The sequence below is a fragment of the Schistocerca piceifrons genome, chromosome 5 (genome assembly GCF_021461385.2).
Source record: "Schistocerca piceifrons isolate TAMUIC-IGC-003096 chromosome 5, iqSchPice1.1, whole genome shotgun sequence".
Classification (NCBI taxonomy): domain Eukaryota; kingdom Metazoa; phylum Arthropoda; class Insecta; order Orthoptera; family Acrididae; genus Schistocerca; species Schistocerca piceifrons.
In genome coordinates, this window is record NC_060142.1 from 543464902 (window position 1) to 543482682 (window position 17781).

At 42.9% G+C, this 17781-nt stretch overlaps 1 protein-coding gene across 1 annotated transcript in view; it reads right to left on the reverse strand.

Moving 5' to 3' along the window:
• The window catches only part of LOC124799128, a 739238-nt gene that overhangs the window by 361297 nt on the left and 360160 nt on the right, over positions 1 to 17781 (reverse strand). The window contains exon 3 of the mRNA XM_047262665.1: positions 10560 to 10712. Coding sequence (XP_047118621.1) covers positions 10560 to 10712 — 153 coding nt within the window. The remainder of the gene's footprint in view (positions 1 to 10559; positions 10713 to 17781) is intronic.

The window sequence follows — 17781 nt, forward strand, 5'->3', positions numbered from 1 at the left end:
TCCCTGGGAAACCCTACATTTCAGCAGGATAATCATGTTGGAGGTGCTGTACGGGCCTTTCTGGATGCAGAAATTGTTCGACTGCTGCCCTGGCCAGCACATTCTACAGATCTCTCACCAACTGAAAACGTCTGGTCAATGGTGGCCGAGCAACTGGCTCGTCACAATACGCCAGTCACTACTCTTGATGAACTGTGGTATCGTGTTGAAGCTGCATGGGCATCTGTACGTGTACACGCCATCCAATCTCTGTTTGACTCAATGCCCAGGCGTATCAAGGCCGTTATTAGGGCCAGAGGTGGTTGTGCTGGGTACTGATTTCTCAGGATCTATGCACCCAAATTGTTTGAAAATGTAATCACATGTCTGTTCTAGTATAACATATATGTCCAATTAATACCAGTTTATCATCTGCATTTCTTCTTGGTGTAGCAATTTTAATGGCCAGTAGTGTATATATATATCTAAATTCAATCACCAATGGACTTTTACTGAACTGCATTAAATGTTTGTATCAGTGGAGTTGTGAATAATTAAAGCACCTTGTCATTTAACAGATTTCACGAGTTTGAGTCATGAACCACAAACCGCTCAAAATATGCGGTAAGGTGTAATTCTTACCTTGGAACGTTACTAGTATTTACTTGGTCGCGGTACTGTTAAAATACTCTTGATACTGATGAAATCTTTGTGGCGATTTTAATATTTGTCGCGTTCTTGATCACTATTATGCGTCAGTTTCTTGAGTCTGTCAGGGTAGACCTACACGTGAGCCCAGTCCGCAACTCGAAATCTCGCTTTATCGTGTACCACATGTCGTGCGTGATGCTTCTAAACTCTTGGACAAAAGCAAAACGTCGGTTTAACCAGAGCGTGTACAAGCAACGACGTGTCAGCTAACATAGCGTCCTATCCGGTATAAACGGTAGGCGAGCACGAACTAACAGCATTTTATTTTTCGCTTTCGAATGTGCTTGCTGGTGTTCCACTCGTCGATTATTTAGTGAATTATCAAAGGAAGTTCGCGGACTCTCCGCTTCGGTACGCGCCTCGATGTGTACAGTACCGAGGGCATTCGCTATCGCTGTCTGTTGGTTTACGCGTGTGAACTAGCTTTGTTACTGAACTTTAACTGTATGTGACACGTTTGTCAGAAGAGGATGTAACGTTGCTGATCCAACTGTATATATGTCAGAACCGCTTGTGCGATCCAAAACAACCATAACGACAAACGTAAATTCCCGAAGTATTCGACATTCCCGCCAGTGAATTGAGGGAGGACATAAATTCTATGCTCGATTCCTTTGTGGAGAACAGAATAAAATAGAAACTAGCTTCGGAATCGCTAAGAGCGAGAGAGTGTTCAATTTTACTACTGACGGCAGATAACGCTGTAGAAACTTACCGCATTAAAATCTCGTATTTCGTTTATGTGTACGAAACCTGCCAGTAGTAGTGTAATCTTTTGTTTGCCACACATAGTAATATTGTGAAGAAAAAGTATTAAGTTATTTAAATTAGATGTAAATGCTCACTTGAACGCTTTTACATCCACTTTGTCAAAATACAGTTTATTTCCTTTTAAATATCATTGCCCACAAGAGGGGAACGGTCGCTGCACCATAAATACTGCAATGTTCAGTATTATATCTATCCTCAGCAATTGTAGTCATATATATAACGAAATGATCAGCAACGAGCTGCCATAACATAAATGTAAGTGCCCTTCTTCAGAGGGTTACACGTACCGCATTGTTTGTGTCAACAATTAGATGTATACAGAAAAATTCCATGGTCCTAAAAATATACAGAAGCAAGTAATAGAATAGTGAATCCATTAATGACTTGAGTACCGTATTACTTATTGCTCCTGTATATTTTTAGGATGGTGAAATTTTGCTGTATGCATTTTATTGTTGACACTCGCAAATAATTCGATAACTTCCTGATGAAACTAGGAAAGAAATTAAATTTATTTTGTGCAACTGGATGCTTATTATTTTGTTATATTCTACAGTGTTGTTCCTGTGGTTATTAATACGGTAACATTTTGCACTATTTCATGTGAAATGTCTTTTTTGCACAAAACACGGAAGAATTCCACATTTTCTACAATTTATACCCGAATACCCCTGAAGGCCGACACCAAATCTCCCTTTACGGTCCGTAATCTAGCCAGTGTGCAAAAATATTTTGTACATGATTCACTGACACTGGAGCTTCAATTTTCTTCTTCTTTTGGACTTATTGTTCCTAGTTAAAGCCAGACTTCCTCTTCCCAGAATAGATCAGACCGTTTGCAATGTTCCAGGTAAGCATTCGCTAACATACTAGTACAATAACTCACCTTCAAGACTTCCTCATATGCTGTTTATAAACAGTTTCGAAATGGCTCAAATGGCTCTAAGTACTACGGGACTTAACATCTGAGGTCATCAGTCCCCTAGACTTAGAACTACTTAAACTTAACTAACCTAAGGACATCACACACGTCCATGCCCGAGGCAGGATTCGAACCTGCGACCGTAGCAGCAGCGCCGTTCCGTACTGAAGCGCCTAGAACCGCTCGGTCACAGCGGCTGGCTATATGCAGTTTTCAACACACAATAGAAAACAGCACTACAAAATCGAAAGAAACTGTTAAACCAGTAACTGATGCTCACGTAACCTTACACGTTACCTTCAAAAGACACACGCTTTTCAGAAACATTTCACCAGAGATGACAGAATACTGTCGTATATGACGAATTAAATATTGTGTTCAAACGCTGTTGCCCCTTCAGGGACCAAACTTGAAACACATTGCAGAATACAGTGTGGAATTTTGATGTTGCTTGTGAGCAACATTTCTAAATGAAAGTTTTGGGCAACGCTGTAGACCGTGGAGATACTAAGCGACGTCAAACAAGTTTTTAAATATCATTCATTAGTGAGTTTGTTTGATGGTGAGATAGTGGCTCCATAGTAATTAATTTTTCTGCTTTTTGTAAACTATGTGCTGTTACGACACCACGCATATCAATGAGAGATTACTGAAGAGTTTCGGTCAACCCGTTGCTTTTCTCCATTGTCAAAATTTCCTAAGATTTTCCAAAACATATTTCGCGATGGTCAGAACCTTCATACCTATGAATGAGCTGATACTATATTTATTTATAGTGAATACTCGAAGTTGACTAAATGGTTGGGACATTTTCGTAAAATGAAAATAAGTAAATAACTAGAAAATCCTTTTAAATCTCAAATCGTTGTTTTTGTTTAAGATACGCAATGCATTGAAAGCCTTGGAGGGACATTTTCAAGCGTGTAACTACAATACTTCGTTAATTTCTTATGTATCAGTTCATACTGGCTGTATTAAGCAAGTCCAGATCAATGAGAATATCATACAAGTATGAGAACAGAAAGTAATATCATGAAAGAGTACTATCTACTTCCATCAGGAGATGTACAGACTTGAGACTCAATTAGATCTTTAAGATTGTGAAACTTTTACAGGATCCAGTGAGCAGTTTGAGAGAAATAGTTACTTTAGCCATAAATATCCGATTAATTTGCTTTGTCCAGTTACGTATATCTTCTCCTGTTATACAAAACAGGGCAAGGAATGAGACATCTTAAGCGTAAAGATAAATGTATTTTACATACATGTCTCTGAAGTTATCTATACAATACAGAAAATAATTAAAGTACTTTTCTTGCTTTAGACATTTTCGGTGTGTCTGGGCTGATCAGCGACTGTCCAGATTACACCTCTGGACTCACTTCTAGCCACATGTATTCCAAACTTCGATGGAACTTCTTCACACGTTCCAGAATTTCAGGTATGTGTCTCCGTTTATCGTCTATAGCGTCATCCCCAAAAGACAGGCAGGCGTTATTATTATTATTATTATTATTATTGTTATTATGTAAGTAGCAGTGGTAATAGTATTATTTTAACTCAGACAGAATTCCTTATACCAACCAACAAATTTCTCTAAACGTAAATCATTTACCTAACACCTTTACAGTCTAGGATCAGCACTGTCCCCAATCGGCACTGAGACAGTCAACTTGGCTCTATTATCGTTGTCATTCGTTTCATTTTATTCTACATGACACCCCTCCACACTCGAATCCCATCCAAAGGGTGCTAGGCGTGGGCGCAACACAGAGCCGCGTGGTTTGAGGTGCCTTGTCACGGATTGCGCGGACTCTCCCACCGGAGGTTCGAGTCCTCTCTCGAGCATTTACGTGTGTGTTGTTCTTAGCATAATTTAGTTTAGGTAGTGTGTAAGTCTAGGGACTGATGAGCTCAGAAGTTTGGCCCCTTAGGAATTCACACACATTTGAAAATTTTGACAGAATACAGGAAAGCGGTATTCATGGCTTATCTGTTTATGATTAGAATAACACTAAGGAATCTTTTCGCAGATTAGAACTATTGGAAATACTGAGGCTACTGTCCTCTCAAATCCAGCAGCAGGAGAGGCTCTCACATCCAACATACGAATGATCCGAACCGATTTATCCATTCGTTTTAAGCTACTAATCAAGATTTCGTTGGCAGTAATAAGGCTCAGTCGAATAGGTGGAATTTTACATACCCATTCCACAAAGCGGTCACAAATTAGTGTAAAGTGATATTCGTCTCATCGAGATTAATTAACAGGGGCAGTAAAACACGAAGAATTATCGGTACTCCAACAGTAGGCTGTGCCCAACTGGCCGCGTCTCTTGTACCTCCAAGACCCCGCTTCCTGCTACCGCCATAGGCAGCGCTACTCAGTCGCTACTGGAATACTAGTTGTTCTTGGTGTTTAACTGTTCCTACTAATACAATAATTAAACCGAATATCCTGGTAGACCAATCTGTACGGCTCTATGGAGTGGACTTATAAAATTTTTCTTTATAAGTAATTTTATTGTAACAGGTAATAAAACGAAGTTTTCTGTTGACACAGGATCATACAGGAAACATATGATGAGAAATATTTGTTTGGATCGATTCCAGCTACACATTGCAAAACGTAACTGCAAGTATTTGCTGAAACACCAGAGAAATAGTCCTGACGACTCCTAGGAGCGGCAGCCGAAACAAGTCTTAATATCACCTCGAAAAAGTTACATAATTAATTTTTTATTTGTGTGCAAGTACATGTTTACTGTCTCGTTTATATTCCCGGCACTTCAGTAGCCTAGCAAGCCGCTGGAGGAGAAGAAAATGGCCCAGCCTAAGGATAGTGTAGCGGCGTCACTTCATAAAGTAGTTTTAGTGTGAGTTTGCAGCAGTAGATTGCAGCCATACCCGTAGGTCAGGCGCGGGCTTTTTGATAGTACTGTGGTTCGCCTGCTTACTTGGATAGTAATGTGCTTGCCTTCCATGTAACGGACCTGGGTTAGATTCCTGGCCTAGTTGGAGATTTTCTCCGCTCGTGGACTGGCTATTATGTTGTCCTGATCATCATTTCATCCTCATCACCGGCACTCGAGTCGCCCAATGTGGCGTCGACTGAAATAAGACTTGCACTCGGCGACCGAACCTTCCCGGATGGGGCATCCCGGCCAGCAATGCCACACGATGGTTTCATTTCATACACTGTGACGTAGCACAGCATGTCGGGCTGTCATGGACACGGGCCCACATGGGCATGGACCGACACGAGCGCAAGAGTTGACGGACCGGCGTGCTCATTGGGATAGCAAGTAACGCTTGCTGGATGCCGCCATCGAAACAGTGCACTGTCGCTAACTCAGTGTATGTCAGTACGTGAGTTAAAGAGGCACATTCCTACAAAGAGGTTGGCGCAGTGGTTACATTGGTTCCCGTCAGATCACCGAAGTTAAGCGCTGTCGGGCTGGGATAGCACTTGGATGGGTGACCATCCGGTCTGCCGGGCGCTGTTGGCAAGCGGGGTGCACTCAGCCCTTGTGAGGAAAACAGAGGCGCTACTTGATTGAGAAGTAGCGGTGTGCTGACCACATGCCCCTCCATATCCGCATCCAGTGACGCCTATGTTCTGAGGATGACACGGCAGCCGATTGGTACCGTTGGGTCTACATATCCTGTTCGGGAGGAGTTTAGTTTTAGATTAGTTTAATTCCCTCCTGTATGTGGCGGGGTCATGTTTCGACCCTCTGAGTACGAAGGGATTCGGAACCAGCCAGCAGAAGACGAGATCAGGCCTTCCAGCAGCACGGTCGACTCCTGCCCAGAGGCAGTGGTGTCGCGTCCCGTCTGCTGCAGAGTGCATCCACCCAACAGTAGCAGCCTTCCACCATTGCGTGGAGCGGTTCGACGTCGGGCGAGTACTACTTGAGCACTGTGCGTGGCCGCCATCGAAGAGTTCGCTGCTGCGGCAGTGAGCTTCGCTGTGGGTTGTCGCCACTGGGTCACGGGCAACGGGGCTGGTCTTCAGTAAAGCAGAGCGACAAAGCTGCAGAAGGAGGGAAATTCGATGTGAACGTGACAACGGACACTTGTGCAGCCTGAGGCAAAGGAAAATAAAATGCTTACAGATCTCCGCAGCGTCTCTCTGCTCCCGTGAGCTGCCCTGTGCCCCATCCCACAACCTTCACTCCAGCATCACCATGCCTCTGGCGACTTCAGTAGCGTACCGTGCGATAGTTCGTTTTGTGCATTCGAAGAGAAACAATGCACCAACAATGGTTCAAATGGCTCTGAGCACTATGGGACTTAACTTCTGAGGTCATCAGTCCCCTAGAATTTACAACTACTTAAACCTAACTAACCTGAAGACATCACACACATCCATGCCCGAGGCAGGATTCGAACCGGCGGCCGTAGCGATCGCGCGGTTCCAGACTGTAGCGCCTAGAACCGCTAGGCCACTTCTGCCGGCGCACCAACAATCCTATTCAAAAATCTCGCCGACGGAGGCAGTAACGAGAGAGTGGAAAGGTTAGTCAGGCCAGTCCAGATGACGTGGTTGGCTGATTGGTATATCACTATGATTCAGAGCCAAATGGGAAAACCAACGAGTAGACAAACATCGATGCACCAGCGCCGAAAAGCGGTAAGACCTAAGTATCGTAGGGCACCTTGGGCTGTTTTGGGGCTAAGATGGTGTGGTACTAATAGACTTTGCTAGTAAACAGTAAACCACTACAGGCGCATACTGTTGCAAATTCCTGATGAAGTTACGGGAAGGTTTCACAAACTGCGACATTGTCGCGAAAAGACAGTGACCCGTATACGTAATAAATTTCCTTTAATTTACTTCTAAGATCACAAACTTTTTATTAACAGATTACCGGTTTCAGTCTTTAATAACCATCATCGGATCTGCAGCAGAAATGGGAAAAAAATAAATGCACTCGCCGACTGTCTACAGCTTAAAAACGATAATGAAAAGTAGTACTGACAAAATTTATATTTGTGTACTTTAAATATGAAGAGGCATACCTGTTTCACAAAAACAGAGTCCTGATGTGCTGCAGCCACAGTGGAATCGTCAAATGCTACATGTGGACTTAGCAGCAGCATCGTCAAACACATATAAATAACATCATATCCACGAGTCATGTTGTCAGTAGCACTACTGTTTAAAACTGATGATGGTCATTAAAGACCGAAACTGGTAATCTGTTAACAAAAATGTGTGACCGTAGACGTAAATTAATGGAAACTTATTACGGGAAGGTGTCAAGACGAAAAGGCGCGACAAGCTGTTTAGGAGATTGTTTTGCTTCATGATAATGTGCCAGCTGTTCCTGTACAGAGCGGAGTGCTTCTTTCGACTATCAAATTATTTTACCTTAAGCCCCATCCTCTTCCCCCGCTGTTTCTCCTGCCTTGCCACACAGTCAACTCTACCATTTTCCTCAAATGAAGCCGGCCGAAGTGGCCGTGCGGTTAAAGGCGCTGCAGTCTGGAATCGCAAGACCGCTACGGTCGCAGGTTCGAATCCTGCCTCGGGCATGGATGTTTGTGATGTCCTTAGGTTAGTTAGGTTTAACTAGTTCTGAGTTCTAGGGGACTAATGACCTCAGCAGTTGAGTCCCATAGTGCTCAGAGCCATTTGAACCATTTGAACCTCAAATGAAGAAACTATAGCTCGGCAGACATTTCCACAAATAAATCAAGGCGAAAATGTTCCTGTACAGGCAAAATGCAGACTTCTATAATGGTCTCCGCCATGTCATCCGCCACTGGAAAAAGTGGACAAGGCTGAGTAGGACTCGCACCCTGAGGGCTCCGTACAAACTTCGTTATGTGAACAGACACTCCTTCTATACGTTTTAATGATTAAGTTTGAGAGTATCAAAACGTCGGCATGTACATCAACGTAGGTACTCAGTAAGACACCGTACTGCGCGGGTGAGGGAAAAATGATTGTCCATCTGCCTACATACGAGCCCGAACCTCTCTAACTTAACTTCCATGGTCCTTACGCGAAATGTACGTTGGCGGCAGTAGAATCGTTGTGCAGTCCGCCTCAAATGCCAATTCTCTAAATTATCTCAGTATTGTTCCTCGAAAAGAATGTCGCCTTCTCTCCAGCGATTCTTAGTTGAGTTCCCGAAGCACTCGGTAATACTTGCGTATTGTTCGAACCTATCCGTAAAAAGTCTAGCAACCTGCCTCTGAATGGCTTCGATGTCTTCTTTAGTTCGGATTAGCGCGAATCCCAAACAGTCGAACAGCTTTCGACAATGGGTCGCCCCTGTGTACTACATGCGGTCACCTTTACAGGTGAAGTACACTTCCCTAAAATTCTCCCAATAAACTGAAGTCGATCATTCGCCTTCCCTACTGCAATTCTTACGTGCTCATTCCATTTCATAATGCTTCGCAACGTTACGCCTACACAATTAATCGACATGACTGTGTCAAGCAGCACAGTACTAATGCTGTACTCGAACGCCACATGTTTGCGTTACCTACTCGTCTGCATAAACTTAAATTTATCTACATTTATGGCTAGCTGGCATTCATCACATCAACAAAAATTTTTATTCACGCCATCTTGGATCATCCTGCAGTCATTTAACCTTCCCATACATCAGAGCACCATCAGCAAACACCGGCAGACTGCTGTTTACCCTATCATCAGATCAGTTACGTATGTAAAACATAACAGGGATCCTATCACACTCCGCTGGGGCACGCCTGATGATATGCTTGTCTTTAATGAACACCCACCATCGATAACAATATAGTGGGTTCTTGTCGCACTCAAGGAAATTTATTATATTCGAACTTAGAATGTGTTGAAGGGTTCTGCAGCAAACCGATGCTAAAGATATTGGTCTGTAATTCTACATGTCTGTTCTTTTACCCTTCTTATATACAGTAGTCCCCTGAGCTTTTTTTCCAGTCGCTTGAGACTTTTCCTGGTCGAACGATTCGCGATGATTGCAAGCTAAGTAAGGGGCCAATGCTGTACGTTATGCTTTGTAATACGTGACATAAATTGGTGTATCTTCGGATTGCATTGACGTGGAAGTTTAAACTTTTTACAGTGCCAGCTGACCGTAGGCCGTAGTATTTGGTGTAAACATCAACCGGATAATTCAATACCAATTCAATACCTCACTGAGGAAACGAGGTCTTAACAGGTGGACAGAGTTGAAAAAAAAAAATGGTTCAAATGGCTCTTAACACTATGGGACAAACAACTGAGGTCATCAGTCCCCTATACTTAGAACTACTTAAACCCAACTAACCTAAGGACATCACACACACCCATACCCGAGGCAGGATTCGAACCTGCGACCGTAGCAGCAGCGCAGTTCCGGATTGAAGCGCCTAGAACCACTCGGCCACAGCGGCTGGCCACAGAGTTGGACAACAAAGCGATTGTATTCAGGTTTCGTTTTTCCTAGCTGAGGTATGGAACCCTAAAAAATTGGGATAACCGTGTCACAATAAAAACTGAATACAGAGGGAAGGATAGAATCATTAAATTACAGAGCCGCTGCTTTTGATGCAATAGTTAAAGTTTTATTCTTCCCCTTTCTCGTTACGGTAATACATGGGTGTAATTTGAGCTGGAGTATGGTATAGTTCCACAAGTGCCAGTTTTCCCTTTTAACTTAATATTTATCAAGTAGGAGCAGTGGGACGTGCACGTTACGAAAAGTGATGAAAAACTAATGGTGACCTACTGTGACTGAGCCGCCAGCTTCCGAAATGTCCATTGTATAACAAACAAAAAACATAAATTACGACTGGAGCAGACATATCACACCCCAGTGTAGCATCTGTAATTTAGGCTGCAGTTTTTTAAATGCTCCTTGTATCCCAAACACAAAATAGAAATTATGACTATAACTGTGCGTCTCTGCTGTTTGCTGTATGCTGTTTGCTGCATGTTGTATGCTGTCTTCTGTTTCATGTACACCATTTGCTGTGTGCTGTATACTGTATGCTGTTTGCTGTTTGCTGTCTGCTGTATGCTGCCTACTGTCTGCTGTTTGCTGTTTGTTGTCTGCTGTATGCTGTTTGCTGTCTGTTCGGACAGTGCTGTATGCTTGTGGTGTTTGCTGTTTACTGTTTGTTGTTTGCTGTCTGCTGTGTAGTGTGTGCTGCTTGCTGTATGCTAGTGACGCACCGTCCGTGCCGTTCCTGCCCGGCGTGCCCGGCGTCCCCGGCACCCCGTCCGTGCCCGGCCTGCCGGGCACCCCGTCCAGCCCGTTGCGGCCGGGCAGCCCGTCCAGGCCCGGCTCTCCGGGCACTCCGTCTCGGCCGTCCAGTCCGGGAGGACCTGCAACAGGCCGACATATACACGTGTAACAGCAACGTACACGTGTCACACTTATGCAAGCAGAACACATCATATCAGTATCATTGTGGTTGCAACATAACACCAATTATTCAGAAAACACAAGTTGGTGTACGATACTTGAAACAGCTATAAGCTGCGGGAAAGACGAGTAATATGAGGGATCGGTAAAGTTTTAACTATTACCCAAATAAGACAAGTTACGTTATTGTTACGATCGTTTGTGATATTTGTTTATGTTGTACTGTAGGGAAGAAAGAATGCCTGCCTTAAGTCCTTCTTAATCGAAGAACTTATGTCTTTATCTCAGAATATAATTGTTCCCTGTTCATTCTCTTAAACACTGTGCTGTGTCCTTGATATAAAATAGCAACCTGCAATGCCTTCTACTACAGGTGCCTTTTTTGACTTCATTCGGTGCTCTGTCAAATTCTTCTGGATCACATCTCCCATCTCATCTTCATCCAGTCTCCACATTTATTTCCTTTGTATACCCCTTCCATATCCTGCCAGTTTTGAGCCTTTCCTTCTCTGTTTAGTAGTGGCCTGCTGTCTGAGCTCTTGACGTTCATACCTCAGGTTCTTATTTCTACAATGATTAATTCAATTTTTCTCTGAGCTGTGTCTATCTTCCCCACGACCAAGTACTTTTCTACAACTTTGCATTTCCTTTCAGTCTTACGTTTTAGGTATGAATTCACTTTTGCCACATCATTTTCTATATTGGTATATTTTATCCTTTCATTTACTTTATGTGATTAAAAGTATCCAGATTCCCCCCCCCCCATTTATGTAACGCACATTGGCCACGAGATGTCACGACAGGCGGACACGCCGGTACGAAAGCAGGTGGGAAGCATTGTGTTATCAGTTGACAAGCAGCAACAGTAGGTACGGCTGACTAGAAGAGCTCAGTGAGGTCAAACACGAAATATTCACTGGACGTCTTGAGGAAAGTAATATTCCTGTGTGGGCTGTTTTTACTTTGAGATAGTCACTTTATTTCGTGATTCAGTTATCAGCTAATTTCGCTATATTGGGCATTTTCTAGGTGCCTCCGCCGCTTGGATCACATCAAAAATCTGTAATCATACAGCAGCTTATATTCCATACTTCTGTCTGAAGGAAGCAACATCTGATAGTGTCCTTAACTCTAAGTCGGTGACAATGTTTTACAAAATAAACTGTGTCATGGGATATTTACATACTCCGTATTCCTACTGCATTTTCTAAATAGGCAATTCGACAGAAATATAAAGTAATGACTACAGGTTATTCCGATTGCTGTTTACTATTTTTTGACATCGAAACATCTTTACCAAATCAAAACATAACAATGGCTTCTTTGAAAACTAATGTCTCGTTATGTCAACAGCTTCAAATTGCATTGCATCTGTTAACTACTTAAAAAACTTTAAAGTACATTGAAGATAATTAGGAGAAGTGCAGTTATGAGCATTAGTGTCCAAAATATAAAACTAAAGGAAGATTAATCATGTAAGCTTCAACTGAAGGCAATTTCGCAAACGCTGAACTTAAGCAATTTTTCATTCATCCACACATTCGAAGCAGATTGAGCGCCTGTAGCATGCAGAAATATGTCGTTTGCTGTTTATACAGGCCACTTCAGTCTTCTTATACAATGTTTGAGGATACAAGAAATACCCCTTTAGTTTCGCTGGACCAATCTTCTGCACTCTGGAAGGCAACTGAACCTCTGAGTTCTCTAGGTAGCTTGCAGTGTGTAACCTTTCATTTAGATACATGTCGCACAGTTGTCTCGAAAGACCTTGTAGGAAATCAAATCTTGAGAGCTATTTACTGTCGCTGAAGGCTGACAGAAGTGCATGCTAATTTACGACAGCAATGTTTAGAATTCGAAAGAACACTGTCATTGGACAACGACGGGTGTACCTAATTATTGGAAATGTTCATTTAGTTTGGATCTAATTCGTCAACATACTGGTTTGTTAGATTATAAGAAAGCATTATTTCAGGCTTAGGGGAGAGTGGGGCAAGTAGATGCGTGGGCAAGTTGATACAGATGGGACTGTCAGCTAACACGCATGCGCAGGGCGGACATGAGTGAGTAGAGGCTGTTGTTTACCGCGACGCAGTGCCACACGGCGTCCAGCTGTCAACAGAGTACTCTAAGCGTTTTTATTGTTGAAATTCTGTTTTCATTAGTAGAAAGTAATTGTTGGCTAGTGTGTTTGAGTTGGCGTACCAGCAAGAGGATATTCTTCAGGAAGTTCACTGTTGGCACAGTTAAACGCCTGTTTCTTGGTAAGAATTTCATGATAGTTTCATCTTTCTAGACTTTATATTTTAGAGACTTAAGTTTGACTTAAGAGACACTTACTCAAAGGGGCAAGTTGATACGCGTAGCTGGGGAAAATTGATACAGCGTATCAACGTACCCCAATATTGTAAAAATTAGAGTTTTGTCTTTTCTTACAGAAACATGGTTCGGAATCATACCAGGAAGACAGATCGAGGGAAAGTCCCGAATGAGACCTTTGAAAAAGCCTATGAAGCCGTCAAGACCAAAACCGTGTCTTTACGGGAAGCAGCTGTAGCCTTCGAGATCGACAAAATGACATTGTTTAGATTTATAAGAAAAAAAGATGAATCGCAAGGTGAAACGGTTACAATGGGGTACGGACTTACACCACAAAACATCAAAGTTTTAGCTTACGAACTTGCTATTGCTAATAGGAATATCATTACATTGCCTGATTCATGGATTAACCATAAAATGGCTACAAAGGACTGGTTTAGCTAATTTATGAAAAGAAATCCTCGACTATTAATTAGGGGCCCTGAGGCTACGACCCTTAGTCGCGCTACCAATTTTAATAAAGCCAATGTTGATCTATTTTTTGACGATTTGAAGACTACTTTAGATAAATACAAATTTGAACCTAAGGATATTTGGAATGTCGACGAGACCGGGGTGCAAACAGTTCAGAGACCAAACAAAATCGTTGCTCAGAAAGGAGTACGCCAAGTTGGGAAAGCTACGCCAGCGGAAAGGGGGCTGGCTGTCACTGTGGTATTGGCTGTCAGTGCCATCGGCAACTCAGTTCCTTCGATGTTCATATTTCCGAGAGCATTCTTCAAGGATCAATTCATCATTAACGGACCACCAGGATGTATCACATCTGAATCGTTTTCGAGGTTCATTAAACATTTTCACGGCCACGTAACAACTTTTGCAAAGAAAATGGTATCGTCATGTTGTCGTTTCCCCCGCACACTTCCCACCGCCTGCAACCGCTTGACAGGTCAGTTTATGGGCCTTTCAAGAAATTTTACTTCGCTTCAGTCGACGACTGGATGATCAACAATCCAGGGAAAACTGTAACAATCTACGACATTCCTGGCATAGTAAAGATGGCACTACCTAGAGCAATAAATCCTACAAATATTATATCTGGATTTCAAGCAACAGGAATCGCGCCATACAACAGAGAAGTGTTTACTGATGATGACTTTTTGTCCAGCGCAGTCACGGATAGAGAGATGACTTCACAAGACAGCACTGTCAAGACTTCTCAGGCTGGGATAAGCAACGTTGATGATCTACAGTCCAAAGTGAACCGAACTGAGACTACACATGCAGTTTCATATACAAGTAAAGGTGTTGCTCTAGATGTATTCACTGTGAGCCCTCAAGACATCCGCACCTACCCTAATGCTGGAGAGCGAAAAAATATCAAAAAAGGGAAGAAACCTTTAAAATCCGCTATCCTTACTAGCACACCAGTAAAGGAGAGACTGGAAGAGGAAGCCAAAGAAAAGGAAGCTAAAATGGTAGCCAAGTCAGAAAACGCCAAAAAAAGACTTTTTAAAACGATAGAGAGTCAGACCAAGGAGAAGAACAAGGTGAAGAAAAAGAAATGCGTCCCAAAGAATAAAACGAAGGTTGCATCAGAGTCTCAGCAAGAGAACGACGCCTTGTGTCTCACATGTTTGGAGCCATTCTCCGAATCCAAGCCAGGTCAGGACTGGAAATAAATGTTTTCGATTATCTATTGAGTAATTATTTGCCACCTTAATGTCAATTAGCTTATTATTTAAACATTTGTATCTACTTACCTCTCGCTAGTATCAACTTGTCCCCATGTGGGGAACATTGATACACTTTGCAGCATTAAACAAATATTTCAATTTTGGGAGATATATGTGGTTAATCAAAGCGTCAATACCATAGAAAAGTGCACAGCTAATTGAAGTATAATATCATAACTTTCCCAATTAAAACAAAATTAAAACAAAAAATGTAAAAAATTATATCTGAAATTTGTCTCAACATGCCCCGCTCTCCCCTACCTGTCTTATTATTAGGGCATTTACAACGATGCATAGATGAAATTAACACAACTGTCTTACTTTTTTTGGGCACATGTGAAACAAGTGGCTTGTCTGTAGTAAATCAATCTTTACGATTCTGTTGTGGCAAGAAAATTAATGGAAATATCCTTTTATTTTTCTTCAGATTGCCTACATAAATTAGGTTCCGTTTTTCAGTCCGATTGACGATTATGCAACGGCAACAATTTTAATGGAATTGTCCTTAAATTTTTCTTCATATTGAATACATAAATTAGCTCCCGTTTTTCAGTCCGTAAACAACTTCTACTGAGCTGATATATCTCCAAGTACCTTCGACAGGTTTTGACAGTCAAATCAAATTCTGTGATGGTATCAATAATTTCTTCTTCTCAGACGACAGTCCCATCCCTTCGCTGCCTTTGTCAGTACATACGTGGGCAGCTAGGAGATAATGTGTTCTGGTGTCACATAATATCACGATTTTGAATTCAAAATTTTGATACCATTTACACTTTAAATCTGCATCGTCCATGAAATCCTAGCAACATTTCGCCAGTACAGAATTTTTCTTCAAAGCAGCAGCAGGCGTGACTGTTTCTTACAAGTGAATTAAATAGTGCGAAACTGCAACTGTAGGATCGGTTTTCAGTCTACCATCCATTTTTCTGGAGTCGTCGAACCGAAGACAGATTAGCAAAATTAACATTCGTTTCAATGACATAGTACAGGAGAAAAACACATATCAAAAAACGTTTTTCATCACCCCAGTTCCCAGATCTCCTGAATATAGACGTTGACTGTGGATAATGAATCACAGACACAGTCCCTTTGACTGTTCAGAGGTGTCACTAAACCCGCCGAAACATGAAAACAACCATGCATGAGCAACTCCTATTAGACGGAGGGGGGTCCGACAGCCGATCACTTCCAGTCATTCCACCAGGAAGGAGGTATACGGCTCGTGTTGTCTGTAATTCAGCCATGCCTAGACGGTCAATACCGCGGTTCGATCGCGTCCGCATTGTTACTTTGTGACAGGAAGCGCTCTCAACAAGGGAAGTGTCTAGGTGTCTCGGAGTGAAAGCGATGTTGTGCGGACATGGAGGAAATACAAATAGACAGGAACTGTCAATTACATTCCTCGCTCAGGCCGCCCAAGGGCTACTACTGCAGTGGATGACCGCTGCCTACGGATTATGGCTCGGAGGAACCCTGACAGCAACGCCACTATGTTGAATAATGTTTTTTTTGCAGCCACAGGACATGTTACGACTCGAACTATGCGCAATAGGTTGCATAATGCGCAACTTCACTCCCGACGTCCATAGCGAGGTCCATCTTTGCATCCACGACACCATGCAGCGCGGTACAGATAGGGCCAACAACATGCCAAATGGACCGCTCAGGATTGACATCAGATTCTCTTCACCGATGAGTGTCGCATATACCTTCAACCAAACAATCGTCGGGGACTCGTTTGGAGGCAACCCGGTTAGGCTGAACGCCTTAGACACACTCTCCAGCGAGTGTAGCAAGGTGGAGATTCTCCGCTGTTTTGGGATGGCATTATGTGGTTCCGACGCACGTCGCTGGTGGTCATGGAAGGCGCCGTAACGGCTGAACGATACATGAATGCCATCTTCCGACCGAAAGTGCAACCATAGCGGCAGCATACTGGCGAGGTATTCGAATTCATGGACTATTCGCGCCCCCATCGTGCTATCCGTAGGTAGCGCTCATTCACTGCAGTAGTAGCCCTTGGGTGGCCTGAACGAGGCATGTCATCGGCAGTGCCCGTCTCTCTGTATTTCCTCCGTGTCCGAACAACATCGCTTTCACTCCGAGACGTCTGGACACTTCCCTTGTTGAGAGCCCTTCCTGTCGCGATGTAACAATGCGGACGCAATCGAACCGCGGTATTGACGGTCTAGGCATGGTTGAACTACAGACAACACGAGCCGTGTACCTCCTTCCTTGTGGAATGACGGGAACTGATCGGTTCCGTCTAATAGGCGTTGCTCATGCATGGTTGTTTTCATGTTTCGGCGGGTTTAGTGACACCTCTGAACAGTCAAAGGGACTGTGTCAATATCCACAGTCAACTCTATATTCAGGAGTTCTGGGAACCGGGGTGATGCAAAACTCTTTTTAATGCGTGTATAAGCTGATTGTTTAGAGTGACTGTAATTGCGACAGAATGTCGGCACTGTAACTTCACATTAATACAGACTTGGTGGTTAACGTGCAACCAAGACGCGAAAATATATCAAATTTAATTCCAAATATTTCTGGTTTTTAATAGTTAATTAAACCTGACACTACAAAAACATTTGTTGCAGCTTCTAGATACGTCTAATGCGACTGGTTTTGCTACATTTTATCCAGTCGAGAAATATAATTCCATACATGGAATTTGTTCGCAGTTGCGAATACGGACAACCATCATCTGTATAATGGAATGACGACAGTGAAAATATGTGCTGGACCGTCCGTCGAACCCTGATTTCCCGAGATAACACAGAGAAAGGGATAACGTCTACACTACAGAAAACTGCATCTAATCTGAGTGATCGGAGCCAAGCCAGGCGTTTGCGCACGTAAGTGTCTAGGGCTTGGGATGAGTCGATATTGATCTTTAGTTTTTATTTTCATTCTGCCATCTGGCTTTCAGTACAATAATCAGTGCTGGCGCGAAAAACATGAGCTTCACGTG